Consider the following 18,947-nt stretch of genomic DNA (forward strand, 5'->3'; position numbering starts at 1 on the left):
CGCGCTCGCCAGCTGCCCATCTAAAAGGCAGGATGCCATCTTTATCACAAGCCAACTCAACCATATTGAAGTCCCCACATAAAACCCAAGTGGCAACTGGCAGTGAGTCAGCAATCCATTGCCAGAGTAATGATCGCTCCACAGCATCATTCGAGGCATAAACATTAATTACCCCGAAAGAATGATTATCAATATTAAACAAAATCCAGACAAGCCGTTGCGTGGGATCAGACCCATGGTCGACCACGCAGGAGTGCCACCATGGGGACAAAAGAGTGACAGCTCCGCCACGCCCAAGCTCATGGGTAGTACCAAACACATGACTGGCTAGCCAGATAGACCGACATGCCGAAGCAAGCAAAAAACCAGAAACCTTAACTTCCTGAAGGCAAAGAATATCAATGCCAGTCAACTTTTTCAAAGTATCTCTAACAATATACTTTCTGGAGAGGTCGGTAAGACCTCGAACATTCCATGAGAGGTAATTCATGGATGAAGTGCGTCCATATCATCGGACTCCACCTCCTCTCCATCCAGGGAAGAGAAACGATTCTGCAAGAATTCCGGTAGAACTGAGCCGATCTTGATAGAAGGAGAAGAAATCCTCCGCTTCTCCTGAACATATTCCCCTTCCTCCCTGGGCGGAGAGGGGCTACGAGAACGTCTTGCTCCTGAAACAGGAGTAGAGCCGAGCGGCTGGGCCATCATAATGGGAGCGGGTTGAGGCGTGGACTCAGGCCGAGGCTGAAGAGGCATGCTGTTAACCTTGCCTGGAGCCGTCGTCCCCTTCTGAGAAGGGTTTGAAACAATCTTGTCATTGGAAGCCGACGCCGAGCCAGAAGATTTATTCCTGCGACCTGTGACCATAGTCCAGGCAGAGTCCTGTTTAGGAGCAGAAGAATCTGCTTGAGCATTTCCCGTGGTGGAGAGGGTGTACGAGGCACTGCCAAAGGACAATCCTTGATCTTGTGGTCTGCGGACTGACAGCGATAGCACGTGCTGGGTAAGTTGAAATAAGTGACTTTCTGGGTATGCCGGAGAGATCCTATTTGAATGTCAATGGAGTCTTTCAGATCATGGGAAAGGTCAACTTCCACGCAAACCCTTTTCTGGGGATGGGCTTGGAAGAACCTATCCGGCTCCACACAAACAACTTTCCCTAGGGAGGAAGCAATATGATTCAAATAAGGCACACAAGGAAAAGGGAGACCAGGGAATTCAATCCAAACTGGGACCTGGAGCTTGGTCTCATCCGAGACAGCGAAGTCACGGGTCCATGCTTGGAAAACCAACAAAGAAGACCAGACATACCAGGGACCGTGACCCAGAATAGCCTGCACATGGCTAACTTCTGAAAAGCGGAACAGGAAAAAAACCCTTGGTCAAGTTTTGGACCATCTCAAGGCGGACCCCATGAGGGACCCAGGCCTTGTTGACCCAATCTTTGAGCACACTTTCAAGGGGGGTTCTCCCAACAAAATACCCAACAAGGGTGTGACTTTCAAGCCATTGACAAGCAGAATCAAATTCAGGTAACGGTAAAACCACATCTGCAGGGGAGTCAGAATGTATACCTCGTGAAACACTTTCGAAACGAATTTTCGAGGTCGTTTGTTCAGAGGGGGAGCCATTGAGCAAAGCCGACGAACCGCCAACACCAGCAAGAACTGCTGAGTTAGGAACGATTGAAGGCACAATAAGGCGCTTAGGGCCGCCCTAAATGCGGCCGTACGCGCGACAATAAAGAGGAAGTCCTGCGCAGAAATACGCAATATGATAGGTCGCGGAGAGAAACCCTAGCAGAGCTCATCTAGTCAACAATTATTTTTGTATTAATTGGAAGTAAACCGACTTAAGCAAATGACCCTAATATGATATGATAATGACTTAAGCCTAATGAAGAGACTTAAGGTATGTGAATATGAATGTGTGACAATGGTATGACTCTAATGCAAGAGGACACACGCAAATGGATGACTCTTATTGATATGCAAAGGAGTATGACCTAGATGAAACCTAACCTTGGTACTTGACAATGAACTTTGCAAAATGCAACCTAGGATGAACCTAAATGTAAGTGACATGAATGTTGAGACAAGATTTTGAACAATGTTTGATAACCATGTTTGAGGGTGTATTGAACTTTGTTGAACTTTTGTTGGATGAATGTCTCTTGTGTTTAATCTTATGCTGGATCAATTTGTCTTGTTTTTGAAATGAGATGCAATTCAACTTTTGACAAGTAAAGAATACAAGATATTGCAACTTAAACTCAAGACAATCATGCTCATTCCCACATTTCTTATGGTAGGCAAGGACATTAGGTACTTGAGAGGTAGACTCATTATGGGATTCAAGGAGAATACATAGATGCTTGACCCCACGGGCTCCCCTCCACGACACTCACTTCTCAGGGCAGCCAAGCATCAGTCCCCATGGAAATCTCCCCATGGCGAACTTAGTATCTCTTCCAAGTATCCGAACTTGTCCTTCTCAAGCAACTAGAAGGGTTTTTGGCCTCTAAAAACAAGGTGTTTAGTAAGGATTTCTGTTAAGCGTCACTCCTTGATGTCACGCAAGCGTGATTGAGACATTAAGCCCATCAAGATACCAAACAAATGTAGTCGCGCAAGCACGATTTAGACCAAGAGGCCCTACTTAGATGTTGATATGAGAAAGAGTTCAAGGGTCATCACTTCCCAAGTAACTGCAATTCCCACGTAACCCTTCCTTCAAAGCTTTCGCTCATCGGGTATTTTTTTATAGTGAGTTAGAATGCCAAGGTATTCTAGCCGTACTCACTTTGGGTCGTTCCCTTCTCACGATTATCACTTGCTTGCAAAAGCAAATGGTCGGGAAGGCAGGCCCTCTAAAGGAGACACACAATCAAAGACATGAGCATGGTATCAAAGATCTGGATTTCTGATCACCCTAAGAAGGATGAGAGCATACTCTCCTACTCCAATGTCACACTCAACAATCAAAGCAGAAACATGTTCATTCCAACCTATTTCAAAAAATCACTAGATGCCTAAAAATTAATTGCAAACACAAGGTTTAGTTGTTTCTCCAAGGCAACCTGCAAAATCACTAAGTTAGGAGTTTGATTTGTTTGGTCTTTGACTAGCGAACCTGCAAACAATTCATTAGTAGTTTGTGAAATAATTCTTTGTCAAGCGTTTCGCCACAAAGCTACCAACAATGTTAGAGAATCAAGAGAAATGAATCACCATCAAAATTAATCCATAAAAGTTGTGATTCTTTGTCCTCTTAGATTAATCTATGCGAAATTTATCAAATTTACCACCCTAGATTAATCTAGATAAAATTTGTATGAATGCATGATTAATTTGCCAAGCTAAATTAATCTAGATGAAGGTTGCATGATTTTGTTTTTGAAAATTTTGACCATTTACAGCAACATAATTAAAAATGTCATAACTTCCTCAATATTTATCCAAATCACAAACCGTAAAATGATATGGAAAGGTAAAAGCGTGATCTAATATACCCAGAAATCGTTTATTTTAATTTTGCACGAAATATTTTACGTGATCAATTGAGTATGACTATTTTTTTAGAAGAAAAATCTGCAACTTCACAAAACATTCAAAAAAATATTAGATCCAAGCATGTTCACGTCGGGTTCACCAATTAATGTAGCATAGGAAATAGGAAATCATCACATCAATATAAACATTAATCATTAGCTCAATCACAAAAGCATTCATTGCAATGATCTATCCTAAACAACACTCAATAGAGACATGAAATAAAAACATTCAAAAGCAAAGATTATGCAAACCAAAGATGTGATTTGAATGCTCCTTCATGCGGCTCCATTGTTCTTCTTTCCTCTTCAAATAGTTTTGTTGTAGATCTCACCTTCAAGTGCATACACCTAATTGAGAAAGCAAGATTGATATTGGCACAAGAGTACTAGAAGCGTAAATTTGATAGTTTGATTAAGGATTAGGGATTTGATTGAAGAAATTCATCCAATTTATAGACAAATTGGAGAGATGAACAAATTAGCATGAAATTGATTTGAATGGAAATTCAAATCAAGAATAGCAAAATTATGACATGTCTATGACAAATTGCTATGCAAGGATTTATGACAATTTATGACAAATTCTATGTCATTTCCATGAATTTAGGAGAGAAATAGGAGGAATTGAAATTAGGAATTAGAAAATTAGAAAAAGAGGAATTAAGAAATTAAGAATTAGGAAAATGATGAAAATTAGGAAATTAGTGAATTAATCAATAATTATTTATTTATTAATTAATTCATTCACAAAGAGGAATAATTAGCCAATTAAATGAACATTTAATTGCGATGAAAATACTTAGGATAAATAAATAAATTATTAATCCTAAAGAGGGAAATGATAAACCAGGTTAAATGATTAAATCACGAAACCCTAGAAGATGAATTAGAAATGCAAGGATGACAATTAGGTCTTGACAAAGGATAATTGATATCGATTCGATCATGATTTTGGATTGATAAATGATTTGATTAATAAATGCGCCGAGGAACAATGAAAAATTGATCCAAATTGACATGATTGAAGAGGACAAGGATCGATGACAAATCGATCGCAATATGACAAGATTGACAAGGACAAAGATCGACCCAAAATCATGACTGAAGATTGTTGCCGACAAGACCAAATTCGAAAGCGAGACAGATGAAGAATGTAGAAGAATGACTCGATGCTCGCAAATGATAAAAACCAAGTGCGTGACATAGGAGAAATGTTAATGCGATGCAAAAACCTAAAATGAGGCAATGCGCAAATGTTAAAGTATGATCCCGCAAGCGTTGACCATTTTTAGGTGTCTACAAGTACTAATAGAATCATCTTGTAAGCCAATAGTCATTCATTGATATACCAAATATTTTTAAAAAAAATAGTAACTAGCAATTGCACCTGGGTGTGCAATAGGTACGCCGAAAAGGTTTAGAAGGTCAACATTTTTATGGTACATGGGATGAAGTGGTAGGTCAATTAGCAAATGATGCTTGTTCAACAAATGTACCATTGGAGAAGTGACAACTTGAAATAAAGTATGCATCCTTCCCAACATGACCAAAAAAAACCTTTAAATTAGGTATCTAATTAGACTCTGTTAGAATAGATGGAGAGAAAGATCTAGATATAGATAGAAAGAGGGAGAGATAGAGGGAGGGGGTGGGGAGATAGAGATATCAGATATTGGTAGAGAGAAAGATAGAGATGGAGTTGGAGTTGGAGTTGGAGTTGGAGTTGGAGATGAAGATAAAGGAGATGGATACAAAGAGATGAAGATGGGGAAATATAAAGATAGAGGAGGGATAGATAGATAGAACTAAAAGAGAAATACATAGAAACTAAGAGGAAGAGATAGAGGGGAAGAGAGATGTATAGAGGTAAATGGATAGAGAAAGATAGATAGAGATGTAGATAATGGGATGGAGTGATAGAAAAATAGAGAGATAAAGAGATCAAGAGATAAACATATATAGAGATAGGGAGGGAGGGATATATAGAAAGAGAGATAGATATCATAATAAATAGAAATGGATATGATAGGGGGAAGGATAAATAATGGAGATAGAGAATGGGAGAGAGAAAGAGGGAGAGACAAAATTATACGGGAAGAGAAAGGGAGAGAGAAGTAGAGGTAGAGAGATAGATAGGGGGTATGGAGGGAGTGAGGAAAGTAGTGATGGGGAGAGATAGGGAGAGATAGTTTGAGATAAAGGTGAAGAAGAGAGATACAAAGAGGGGGTGATAGGGAGGTAGAAGGAGAGATATGGATAGAAAGAGGGAGAGATAGGGATAGAAAGAAGAAAATATAAAGAGATATAAATATAACTTGGGATAGGTAGAGTGGGTGTGTATGAGAGAGGGAGAGAGAGAGAGAGAGATAAAAAGTGGTATATAGAGAGATGCAAAGAGATAGAATAAATAAGAGAAATAGGGATATAGATAATGAGTTAGGGTGAACAAGAGAGATAAATATATAAAGAGGGAGAGATGGAAGGTGGGATGAAGAGAGAGGGAGAAATGTAGATAGAAAGAGAGAGACAATGAGAAAGGTGTAGATAGAGATATAGTAAGATAAAGATATAAGAAGACATATAGAGAGAGAGAGGTAGAGATACATATATAGAGAGGGAGGATAAGAGTGAGATATAAAGGAGGTGATAGAAACAAGTAATGGATAGACTGAGAGAGAGGGGAGATAGAGATTTAGATAGAGACAGAGATAGAGAGGGATAAATAGGGAGTGTGTGTAACTGAAAGAGGGATATATATAGAGATAAAGATAGGAAGATAAAAACAAGGAGAGTGTATGTGAAATACAAAGATAGAGAGGGGGAGGAAGAGATGGGGATAAAAAAGAGGGAGAGATAGAGAGGTAAATATGGTGGGAAATATAGAGAATATAGAGACAAAGATGAGGGAAAAGGTAAGGAGATAAAGATAAGGGAGAGAGATATATAGACAAAGATAGATAGAGATGAATATGGAGATGGAGATGGTTGCTCTTTATTGTTGACATTTTTAACAAATGACAAAATGATTTTTTTACCTTGACTACTCTATTCATCTTCATCCATCAAAATGGATAGACTACACGAATGACATTGATGAAAGAATAATAGAAAAAAGATATCCCACAGATTCTTTTAATTACATACTTGTTTTATAGATTGAATCTATAATTTAATTATATTCATTGTTATATGATTAATCCCTCTCTAATTAATTCTTCAAGATTTAAGTATAGATGAATCAACTTAAAACAATATCACAATTTAATGTATATTAGAGTAAACTAAATAATATATATTATATAATATAAAATAATAAATAAAAGTATAATATTAATCATATATAAAATAAATATATGCTTTAATAATATATATACATAATATTAGAATTCTATCCATGATGATTATTGCATTCACAATATAATAAATAAAATAATTTATAATATCACTTTTAAAAAAAAATTATACTATAAAATATGACTAATTATGAAATATACATATAATCTATTATATATTCAATATTATCTATATTTTGAACAAATAAAATACAAGAAATATGTCACATAATTTTTTTTGGAAATCAAGGATGCCCAAATGTTTTGTCCACTCCATAAAGTAAGAGTAGAGAAATATTATAGTTTAATGTGACTTTTCACCCAGTTGCATTATGTTTTCCTAAAGAAATATGAATTATAATTTACATGTCACATTTCCCCAAGCTATGGTTTGTGGATGGAAAGAATTCGCCGAAAAAATGCAAAGTTGACCGTTCAGATGAATGTGACATGGAGGGGGTACAAACATAGATGAAAAAGAATATTGGTTCATGGGTGGACCCCACAAAAAGTAAGCAGACACTAGCAGTACATTCCAAGGAGAATGCAAATGACAGTGCACGAAAAATATAAAAATGCAATGTATGCACACGATTCTCCCAATTGTCTTACATCTCGTTTAGAGAAAGTTCAACCATTGATGCAATAAATTAGCTTGTTTATTTTATAATAGGGGACACCTTCAAGTGAGTTATAAATAGAGATATAGAGTAGGAGAGATGTAGTGAGTGAGAGAGGGGGAAATAGATAAAAATAAATGTAGATAGATAGATATGGAGAAAGAGTTGAGTTAAAGGAATGTAATGAAACAAAGAGAGAGATGAAGTTAAAGAGAGAAAAATATAAAAATATATAAAGAGTTTGAGATAAAGATGAAGGTAGAAAGAGAAAGAGGGCGAGAGGGAGAGAGAGGAAGATGTTTGAAAGAGGAAAAATAAAGAATGGAGAAAGGTAAATATATATAAAGAGAAGAATATATATGAGAGAGATAGAGTAAAAGAGAAAAAAAGAGAGGGAGAAAGCGTTAGTTAGAGGAATATGGATAGAGAGATGGGAATATAGAAAGAGGGATTTAAAGAAGGAGAGATATAAGGGTAGATAGAGATGGAGAGATAATGAGATAAATATAGATGAAGAGATAGAAGAAGAAATATGGAGAGATAGAGAGAAAGAAGCAAATAGATATAGATGGGAAGAGAAATGGAGAGAGAAGTAGAGATAAAGAGACAAATAAGGGGGAGAGAGAGAGAGAGAGAGAGAGAGAGAGAGAGAGAGAGGTAAAAATATAATTACCTAACATGAATTAAAAATTATTTAACTAAAATATTTGAAATAATTGTAGAATTTAAAATAATTATAAAAAAGGATTACAATTGTTATATAATTTATTAAGATATTAATAGATATTTCTTCACACATTTCTATATTTGATATAATTATTTTGAATTTTGAAATAACAATTGATAAGTTAGAATAATAGTTTACATATATTGAAACCTTAGAATCAAATAATTATATAATTTAAATAATCTATAAAATTTTAATTTTAATTCTAATTGAAATGTAATTTTATCTCTAATTTACAAAATAAAATGTTACTTAAATTATTAGTGTATAATTATAATTAAATTAAAAAATCTACACTTATAATTATAACTTAATCTACATAATTTAAATTTTAATATTAAAATATATTAATAAACTTACTCTTAGTTATAATTTGAATATATTATTATTTTAATCATATTTATATAATATTAATTATTTTTAACTTTAGTATTAAAATTAATTTTAAATCTAATTCTTATAATATTATTTTAAAATTATTATTTAATTAAAATTAAAATTACAAATAATTCATTAATTTTAAATGTAATTCTTATAATTTAATTTCAAAATTATTATTAAAATCATTATTTAATTAAAAATTATTATTTAATTAGAAATACAAATAATTATAACTTATTTTAATTTTTTTAAAACATATAATTAATTATTAAAATTATAATTATATAATTAAATTCAAAATGATTTTTTTATTAAATCTAAATTCTAATATAAAACATAAAATAAAGAACTTAAAAACTACGGTAAGTAACTTAAAGATCCCCACCTTTAAGCAAGGTTATTTTATTTAAAATCGATTATTAAACTTAGAAAGCATGCAATAAGTTGTCTCAAAGAAAGCGTGGTGTAAGCATTAGTTGAGAGTTATCCATGCAAACATCTGTTGGGAGATGATTAGAATATCCAAAAACTGGCGAATCACATGCTTCCAAAGCAATGAGTTAAGCTAGACCCCAATAAATACAATCACTCGGAATAACATCATGCGTTGCAACTGGACGCGAAAACACTTTTCCAAAACAGTTATTAAGGAGTAAGCGGACGCCAAAAATAACTAAACCCAATATAATGTGATCTCCTGAATTAGCATGCTTTGGGCTGAATATCTTTTGCTTTGCGATGTGTAAGAAGACTGATCACAGATTTATCCGTGGATATTTACGCTTGGAGCCAGCACAAGTCCAAGTCGACACCGGGAAAGTTGTGGCGGGACGAAACTCCCTGCACTGGTACAAGGAAGCAGCAAATAAAAAACAACGAATGAAAAACACGGCCGACAGAGAAAAGAGAAAGCGAAAAAGCTGCAGAAATAAAAAACGGTGAAAGTCAGCGGCAAAGCGATCAACGGACAATATATTCCTGATCGTCTTGCATTGTTTTTATGCATTGTCCACCGTAGATTACAAAAATTAGGCTGTGCATTCCATAGTAATCAATTGTATAATTTTTTTATGAGTAGTAATAGCCTATGATTATAATACAACACAAGCTACCTATCTCAAGTGGTCCACAACACAACACTGTTATGCAGCAGTACAAACCCTATAGAATTTCCACACTTTTGCTGTTTGGAAATTCGGTGTAAGAATTTACAGGAATCCGTTAATGAGGTTTTGATAACAAGGGAAATAAAGAGGCGCTGAAGACAAGCTAGCTTCTGTGTGTGATAGGCTGCTCTCTGCATCGGACCTTGTGAAATTCTGCATCAAAACATGTCAGACTAATTTCCACCCATGTCTTTTTCGCTCCTTTTATTTCAAGACTTCAAAGCACAAGTAATTATCTGGATCACAATTAGGTTAAAAAATAATCATTAACAGAAGCTTAATCTCTGAAATTGTGTTTCTCTAAGGTTATTTCCAGGGCGTTGTTATTAGGTTTTTTCCTTATGCATCGTGCAGATACCACACTTATCTGGAGATAAACGAGGCTGGTCATAGCAGTATTGAACGCCATTGGAGGTTTTTATTGAATCGGAGTGGCATTTTTGCTTGTGGCTGGACAAAATGGGTAAACAAAACAAAATGGGGGTTTGAATCTTTTCAAGCCTATGAAAGAGTTGGTCAATATAATCAGGCAGGCAGCTTCCTGGTTTAAGTATGGAAACGCAGGTCAAAATCAACGAATCTATACAAAAAATAATGGATACCAGGTACTTATTCTTATTACATGCCTTAAAATGGGTATTAGTTTTCAACCTTGTTCTGGAATTCTCAGTTTATCAATATTAGCTCTTTAACACTAACCGTCTAAGGAATATAGACTTAGTTATACATTTTTATTATACAGAGAGAAAAATCATTCCTCTGTAGCCATCTTGTCATGCATCTAGAAACATGCCAACTAAATGGGTAATAACATTCAGAATTTTATATCATTTTATATATTGAAAAACTTTATGCAATATATTAAGCAGACAGCTTTTTGACATTAAATTTTGTTGCTGGTTGACTAACATTTATAAATTGCTGATCGTTTTCCGTCAGCAATTTTTTTGGTTTATTTGTTTGTGTTTTTAAATGACATTATTTGATTTACTATTTGCAGAACTTGACTGTTTGTGGTGTCATTCACTTACAAGATAATTCTATTTGACAAATATTTTGAAAGGTTTTTCAAAACTTCTTATGATGGCGAAGGCCTTGGAGAACTTTGCATTGAAGTGGATGAAATAACTTGTACTGACAAACGCAGCGTGGGATGCGGCCAAACAACCATTCCTTACCATAGCTCTGCAGGTAAATTATCTCCAGTAACTAATCATATGCTATTTGTTCAGAGCTAACTGATGATACATTTGTTAACTTTTTTCAATTTTTTTATCTCTAGCTGTGGGCATAGATCATACGATTATTGAGGTGACTGAACTCTTTGAGTGGAACAAAGACAAGCCAGCTGTGGCTGTACTTGTATATGGAATAGGTGGATCTGGGAAAACTAAGCTGGTAGATGCAGTGATTGCATGCTTGAATCTGGAGGGCTTCCAAAGTTACTTTCATAAAAAGTATGGAGTTTCATCCTAAAATAGAGGAATTACAACCTCAGATTTTGCAGGGTCCAACTGGGACAAAACAAAGTGTAAGAGACTCTCAGGGTGGACAGCAAGTGGTGAAATCTTTTATAGAGAGAGAAGTTGTTATTATAGATATTGACAACATCAGGAAGAGAACATCTAGAAAATCTTCTCCCCAAGCGGAGCACCAGTTCAAAAAAAATGAGGATATCTGGGATTTTTTAAGGCTGCCGAATCGAACCCTCTAAATGGTACTACATTGAGCCCCTCTCTGTTAAGGCAGGAATTTAAGTATTGTGCAGGAAAATTGACATAAAGGACATAGACACCATATTGAAAGAATTCAAGCGGAGGAGATTGTGGAGAAATGCAGTTGCTGTCCTCTGTTTTTGGAAGTGGTGGGAGCGTGGGAGCCTATCTCCATAAAAGAAATAACAAGGTTGAAAGTTTATGTAAAAGTATTTTGCTGGCTAAGAGTTAGAGAGGATTTCACCTGTTACCAGGAAGACGGTTTTCAGGAGTACAGAATTCTGTTTGCTCACCATGAGCTTAAACTCATTGTATATAGGAGGCATTCCTAGACATATGCTCATTCTTATGTGATTGAGAGTGGGAGGATGTTACCTGCATTTTGGGAGAGGAAAAACTTTTTGTCTACTTGAAGGGTGCTCTGGTGAAAAGAATAGAAGCTAAAGATGGGTATCAACAGAGACTATAAGGATCCATGATCTTATATCTACTGCAGGTCTCAATAAATTAAAAGACAATTGATTCATGAGTGTCAATGATTTTTCTATGGCAGTTCAGAATGGAAGAGTATGAATCATGAAGATTTTAAATATAAATAGTTAAAAATCAATTTCTATAAATTTCAGTCACCTTGATAGATTGGTTTAGGCATGGTTTCTGGTGTTTGAACGTCTCCAGTAGCCCCGCAAAACTAAATGAGTTTGGCTAGAAGGCAACGATGAGCCATTCCATGTAGATGCAGCAGTAGTGGGAGACATGACAGTTGCGTGGACAATGCCATAAAGGATTTGATAAGCTGAGGTTTCTTCAAGTGGGATTGGAACCAAATTTGGCTACTGATATCCTTAAGATTAAAAAATTGGACTATAGTATCAAGGAAAATGAAAGTTGGAATCCACCTAAGGCAAGTTGATCTATACTTCTCCATATTTTTTTTCAAATATGGAAAAAAATAGTTTTCAATTATATTGACTTTCTTTCCATCAATATGTAATGTAGTAGATATTTTTGTTCCTTCTAATGTTGATCATCGGTTCTTTTTGATTGCAGCATTTCTCTGGTTTACAGTAATTAATTTTCGGACGAGAGGGCAAACTGGTGGGCGCAATATAACATTCAATTATAAATATGAGAATCTTATAAAATTAAAACATTTAGTTTTGAGTGAATATCATATTATAGATATATCAAGTTATGTGGAAGTGTATGGTATGCAGCAAGTAACAGTCGGAAATTCAGGATCTGAAGTAGTTAAATACAAGAGCTGTATATAAATACTTTTGTTGACCTAGTACAGTTGGCAGAAGGATTTGGAGAATTGAATTCCCTTGCTAAGCTTAATTTGAAAGGTTGCTGCAGATTGCAAGAGCTCCCATGTGATTTGCAGAAGCTTTTCTCATCAGTCACTGAACTTATCACATTTCTCCATTCTCATTGGACGACCAGAAGGGACTGAGAACTTACCATACCTAACAAATATGAGTTTGTGGCTGTAGTCTGTTATCTCGTCCTCCTTACAGGGTTGAGGAGCTGCCTTTCTGGAGAGTAGAGTATTATTATCTTCCAAGTGTTCAGGTTTGAAAGAACTACCAGAAGAAATTTTCAAATTTATGATGCTGATAAGCTTAACATTGCAGGGCTGTGAGAGCTTAAAGGTGTTTCCCATCGGTTTCGGTGAGCTTGCCTGGGAAAAATTGACTACAACCAATGTTAAGGTACAAAAGAATTATGTGCAAACTTTCATTACCTGGTAGGGTTAAGAACATTGAAAATGTATGTTCAAGAGCTTGTCAACCACCACTAGATTTCGTAGCTGTATGGAATGGTTAGTGTGACAGATTAAATGAATTGTACAGCAAATTTGAATGCCTTGGAGCTTTAAAAAACTTGAAATTGTCTGGACGCAAAAGCCCATCCAAACTTCCGGATGGCTTTGGTCAGCTGAGATGCTCAGAAAGGTTAGAATCATCAAAGTGTTGTAACATACAGGATTATGTAGCCACTTTGGATGCCTTGGAGCATTAATATACTTGGGATTGTCCAGGTGCAAAAACGTGTCCACAGTTCCTGATTGTTTTCATTGCTTGCCATCATTGTAGTAATAGCAAAAGATGCTCGTCAAACAAAAAATTCATTCCATATAACTGAAACAATAATTCTCATTTGCCTGAGATAATGAAGTTGGACATGTTAGCTACACCACAAAGTCTGTATATATGTACGTACATACATACAAGTGTATGCATGTACATATGTGCATATATGTGTAGGGGTGTATGGATGAACATTCTTACGGGCACTATATATGTACAAATGTGTATCAACATACATGTGTACACATATACAGATGTATTCATATTTGTGAATATATATGAAGTATGTATATACATAAATGTACATATGAAGTATGTATATTCATTTATACATACACATACACATACACTTGCATATGTATAGATATGCTACACAAATGCACATAATATATGCAAGTATGTATATACACACGCAGGTACATATACATATGCATGTGTATTTATGTTTGTTTGTGCATACCTACATGCAAATATGTATGTGTATGTGTATCTATGTATATCTTTACTATATTTATCAAACAGAGTTGAAAGACTTGAAAGGTTGACTTTTGATTTGGACTCGAACTTGACAAATTGAAAAATACACGAAATAAGGAGATTTCCAAAGGATCTGAATATTTTATTATGTTTCATTCATTGAATTAACATCACATGAAAGCTACTTTGATCATATATACAAGTGTACATCATTCAAATGAGTATAAAAGTAGTTTTACATTAAAGACAATATTTTTAAATATATAAATATTCTCAAGTATTTTGGGTATACAAAACTCATGAATCGTGACATTTATGGTATTCAAAACAAAATTGAAAATATAATTACAGTTAAGAGTAGTTGCATCACATAACCCAATGTTTGCAGCTCTATGGTTGTATATGTTCGTATCTAAGATAGGTCAGGTTAATATCGATATAGCAATAATGTTTGACTTTTTACCAATGACATAAACATCCAAGGGACTAGTCATGTCTTCTCATCCTCCATCACAGTTACTACGTATGCCTAAAAATTAACATGTTCAACCTATGCAAGGTCATCCTCAATGAAGAGTGAATCCCCAACTTGGGAGTTGGGTGATTCAATCCAATCGATCAAAAGAGTATAAAAGTAGACTTAAGTTGAATGAAAACATTTTCAATACATAAATATTCTCAAGTGTTTTAGCTATTATACATGACTCGTGGATTATGACATCTTTTCCTAACAGTCCTCATGGACCATAAAATCTTTTCCTAAAATCCATTTTACGACAACAAGCATCAAGTCATTATCAATATTGATTGTGGGTTCTAGATGCAGGTCTATAATTAATCCAAAAAACATTCGTTGAGCCTTGTTAGCAGTTAACCTAATGGGAGTATCCATCTATGCTTAAGCTTGCAAATACAATAATGCTCTTTGCGACACAAGCTTAATCTCCAAATTTGGAATGAAGTAATAAACAGGGTAATTGCTTTATATAGACGTTTTTGGCCCTCTACACATGTGCAAACAAGTTGTGTGCCTGCAATTCGAGGTAAGTGATCATTCCATGCAGCAAGTTTTGAGGCGCTAGTGCAACACACCCAATGCATTCCATACTCAGTGAGTATTTAAATTCAATCTCTCTTTGTATGACAACGGGGATTGTAAAGAGGTAACTTGTCTTTTCAAGTTGAGTAAAACGTTAATGCATTTATTTCTCCTATTTATGACATAAGATTTGGCTCGAGTTTACTAAACATTTTGGTTGTCCTGTCAGGAACTCCTGTACTACAACCCGTAAGTCATGTCATAGGTTTGCGACAACGTCCATGAAATTCATTCATAATGACACATTTAATATTTCCTTAATGTGAAGTATTCCATGAGCATGCATCTTCTTTAAGAGAAAAATCTAATGGTTAACTTTGCTACCACTTTGGTTTCCAACTTAGCAACTTGATTTCATTATCAACAGAATTTTAAAAAGCAAAAATTTCAATAAGCGAAGGCTATAAGAGTACAAGTTAAATCATTCTATACCCAAGCTATGTGAATAACTCTACCGGGGCTATGGACGCTCAGCTGGTGGTAGAGCTATGCTCCATGGAAACCAAGGCGATATCCTTATTGAGGCTACATACATCTATCTAGTAGCAAGGCTCTATCCGGTTGGCTATGAGAGATAAACCACTCTGTAGCTTAACAAAGACTTGTCTTCTGTTCTATTTCACCTTGCAAAAAGGATAAAAAATGAAACACAATGCACACACTCGAATGATTGGATTCCTGCATCTAGTGACTTGACTCTTTGTTGTACAATTTTTTTTAATATTGAAGATCTTTATCTTTGGTAGGTTGTTTTGAATGTTTGGTTATAAATTAGAGGCCTCAACGCATTAATTTTTTATTTTTCTAAAGCCAGTTGTCCTTTGTGCTGGTCCTTAATGAGCTTCATGCCATTTTTGCTAGAATTGGAACATCATCACATCCTTTGCTGAGAATTGTCAGAATCAGCTGTCATATGCCTTCTTATCCGCTTGAGCCATTCACCATTCATTCTACAACCATTTGTGGTGCTAGTTTCCATATGCTTTAATTTGTTTGTCATGTGCTACCTTGTGTGTTTTAAAACCATGATGATATTCTCGAGGAGAGTTTTCCCTACCCCCTGCCTCTGATGTATTTTCAATTATGTTGGCAAGTTGTGTCTTCATGTGCTATTTGCGCTTTAGAGCACAAAAGAAGAATTGAGTCTGGTGGGCGCCAGCTCAATTAAATGATGAACATCCTAATTTTGAAATTTTTGCTTGCAGATATTCAGATTGTCCGACTAAGGTGGGAGTAAGCAGGATGTGATAAAGGTGAAGAATGGATCATCTCCCAGTTGGCTAATGGTTCAAACTAACGCTCAAGTCTTTCCTCGAGTCGTCATTAAAAATTACTTGAGAGCTTTGCAATGAGTTAGCGGGAATGGTTTAGAGATGCAGCAGCAAAAACAAAGTTTCTGGGTTCATTCTCCGTAGGCGAAGCTCCCCAATTAGTTGCCAAAAGTAGGTCGAGCTTTGATTTAAATAGCAATTGATGCATGGTTTCTTTTCCACTTCACTCTAGCATGTGGCCTATGATCTCTAAATTGCGGAAGGGTCCCTCTTCATTCCCACCATGTGGCAGCTTCTCAATTTCTCACGCTATTTTTAAAAAACTTTTCGACTCAAACAATGCTTGCAGCAGAATGTTTCATGTGGAGGCTTTGCAAGGAAACAGAGCAAGAACCAAAGGGAGTTCTCAAGAATTCTCGCCAGTGCGCCACATGGTTCCCTACTTGTTTTCGGAAATGCCTCATCTTTCAAATAACATCTACGGTGACACAAGACACATGGAGACACCATGGAGGTTTAGAATTTCGATAAAAAAGGGACACCTCAAAAACCCCCACCAAAGTTTCGCGTGGCTAGAGCGCATGTGGTCCCAACAAGCTTATATGAAACTTTCCAAGCGCTAGCGGAAAGTGCCACTTGTCGACCAAGCGGAGGATTCAGAAGACCTCAAGCACAAAGGGAAATGTGGGCATGCCATTGGCCAATGAAAACAAAAATGAGCCGAGACACACGGTGTGACCAAAAAGTCCTGAGAAATCTAGGTGGCACTCGTGCCATGTGTTTGGGGAAGGGTGATAATGCAAAAATCCCTCATGTGAATGTAGTTGCAACAACTGCTATGATAAGATTAACACGCGATAGATATGTAGACATGGATTCAGTTGCAACAACCATTATTAATCTGTAGAAGAAATTCTATTTAAGCCTATAGGCATTCCTATAATAAGGGTTCAACACTTTTGAAATCTCCTTAAAAGAAAATGGAAATATTCTTTAAGCTAAGTAATTTGTAGTCATGATCAGACCTTAGACCTTAGTATGTTTGTGCCTCCGTTTTTCCATTTGTTTGTTTTATTTAGGGATATATGCTCTATGTCATTTTGATATGGAAGTGGTTACTGCATGTTCAATTCGCCTTTTCTATTTCCTAGTTAATTTGTGAATTATGGACCATGTGAGATCTTTCACTCTTCCATTTTCTTTAGGTTGGGAATAAGACTATGTTTTTCGATAAATGAAATCATAGAATGGTTAATTATTGTGAAAATCCCTAAGGATCCATATATTTCTATCGAGCCTTGGCAAGTGCTTCTCACAGGGAGATCTAAATGTTTTACCTTATGTCTGTGTAACTTTGTGTATTTGGTTCTCCTCTCAACAATAAAGGGTTGTAGTGTGATGTGCTCATTCCTGAGAATTAACGTTTTCTTATGATTTTCATAAAAGGGGATTTAAAATATTGTAAGAGCTTTGCATTGTTCCCCTCTAAAAACGAAGAGTCGGCCTCTAAAATCCTCTAGGTTGTTTCACAAATTGCTATCAAATCCTAGGTCCCATGTTTGTAAAACTTTTAGATCACCCTTATTAAAGCACAAGCTTTTTAGGGATCAATAGATACCAAATGCTAGAAAAATCAACCATCATGATCAATCCATTTCCTACACAACCCTTTGAGAGAAAAGAATACATGCAAGTATATAGATAATCAAAAGCAAAGATCAAAGACATATCAAAAGATAACACAAGATATACCCTGGGAAAACCCAACCTTTAAAAGCATCCATGCTCAATGTATTATCCAGTAATGAAACATTACAATACACTTATAGAGCCTTCATTAATATCTCTAAAACTTCAAGCCTCTCCAATGCATTCTCCATGTGTTTAAGCATGTAACAAGACATCCCATGCCATGCTTCACATATGTAGTGCTCATAAGAAGACTCAATACAATGATAACCAAGTTAAAAACCCCAACTAGCCAACCTTTAACCACTAAAGATGTGTTTGTTTTTAGACATAAACTCACACAAAACCATGAGTTCAAAAAACCATTGACCCCACATTTAATATTGGGTACTAAGTTTTCACTTCATTAAATATCTTTCCCCAAATATTAAATAATTGTCATGTGTCTCCCACATAAAATAATTAACCCAATGTTACAATACAACTTCACAAATGGCCTCAAATAATTATTTATTATGGTTAAACACATTACCTAGGATGCAACGCAAGCACATATTTATTTAATTACATAATTAAATTAAATCAATGTTATGAAAGGTGTACAACACCTAATCCTAATGCAAGCTAGGGGATTGGATTGATTGACAAGAGCTTCTTGTCATAGGAACGAGGTCACGAGGCCTAGTCTCCCCCCAACCCATGTGGTACCAAAGGGCGTGTCGCCCAATGTCACTGGTCATGTTAAAAAGTTTACTAGGTGCATTGTAATTTATGGGGGGGCCACCCAATTCCTACAGTCTTTTAAAAAAAACCTAATCCTAACA

At 35.6% G+C, this 18,947-nt stretch overlaps 1 protein-coding gene and 1 long non-coding RNA gene across 3 annotated transcripts; both read left to right on the forward strand.

Moving 5' to 3' along the window:
* Window positions 1-9,376: 9,376 nt before the first annotated feature.
* LOC131028198 (uncharacterized) lies at window positions 9,377-12,397 on the forward strand. 2 transcript variants are annotated; one of them, XR_009102577.2, is made up of 4 exons: window positions 9,377-9,946; window positions 10,134-10,384; window positions 10,780-10,970; window positions 11,062-12,397. XR_009102577.2 is itself a non-coding variant. In XM_057958441.2 (4 exons), exons 2-4 carry the CDS (start codon window positions 10,332-10,334, stop codon window positions 11,253-11,255), a joined length of 375 nt encoding a protein of 124 aa, XP_057814424.1. In that variant the 5' UTR covers window positions 9,382-9,946; window positions 10,134-10,331; the 3' UTR covers window positions 11,256-12,397. The 2 variants fall into 2 exon arrangements, 1 of the variants encoding a protein (XP_057814424.1); XM_057958441.2 differs by having other exon boundaries at window positions 9,382-9,946; window positions 10,843-10,970.
* A 151-nt stretch (window positions 12,398-12,548) lies between these two features.
* On the forward strand, window positions 12,549-17,399 carry LOC131873907 (uncharacterized). Its single transcript, XR_009371796.1, has 2 exons — window positions 12,549-13,209; window positions 16,369-17,399. It is a non-coding gene; the product is annotated as an uncharacterized LOC131873907 (long non-coding RNA).
* Window positions 17,400-18,947: the final 1,548 nt, after the last annotated feature.

Source organism: Cryptomeria japonica, chromosome 1 (assembly GCF_030272615.1).
Source record: "Cryptomeria japonica chromosome 1, Sugi_1.0, whole genome shotgun sequence".
Classification (NCBI taxonomy): domain Eukaryota; kingdom Viridiplantae; phylum Streptophyta; class Pinopsida; order Cupressales; family Cupressaceae; genus Cryptomeria; species Cryptomeria japonica.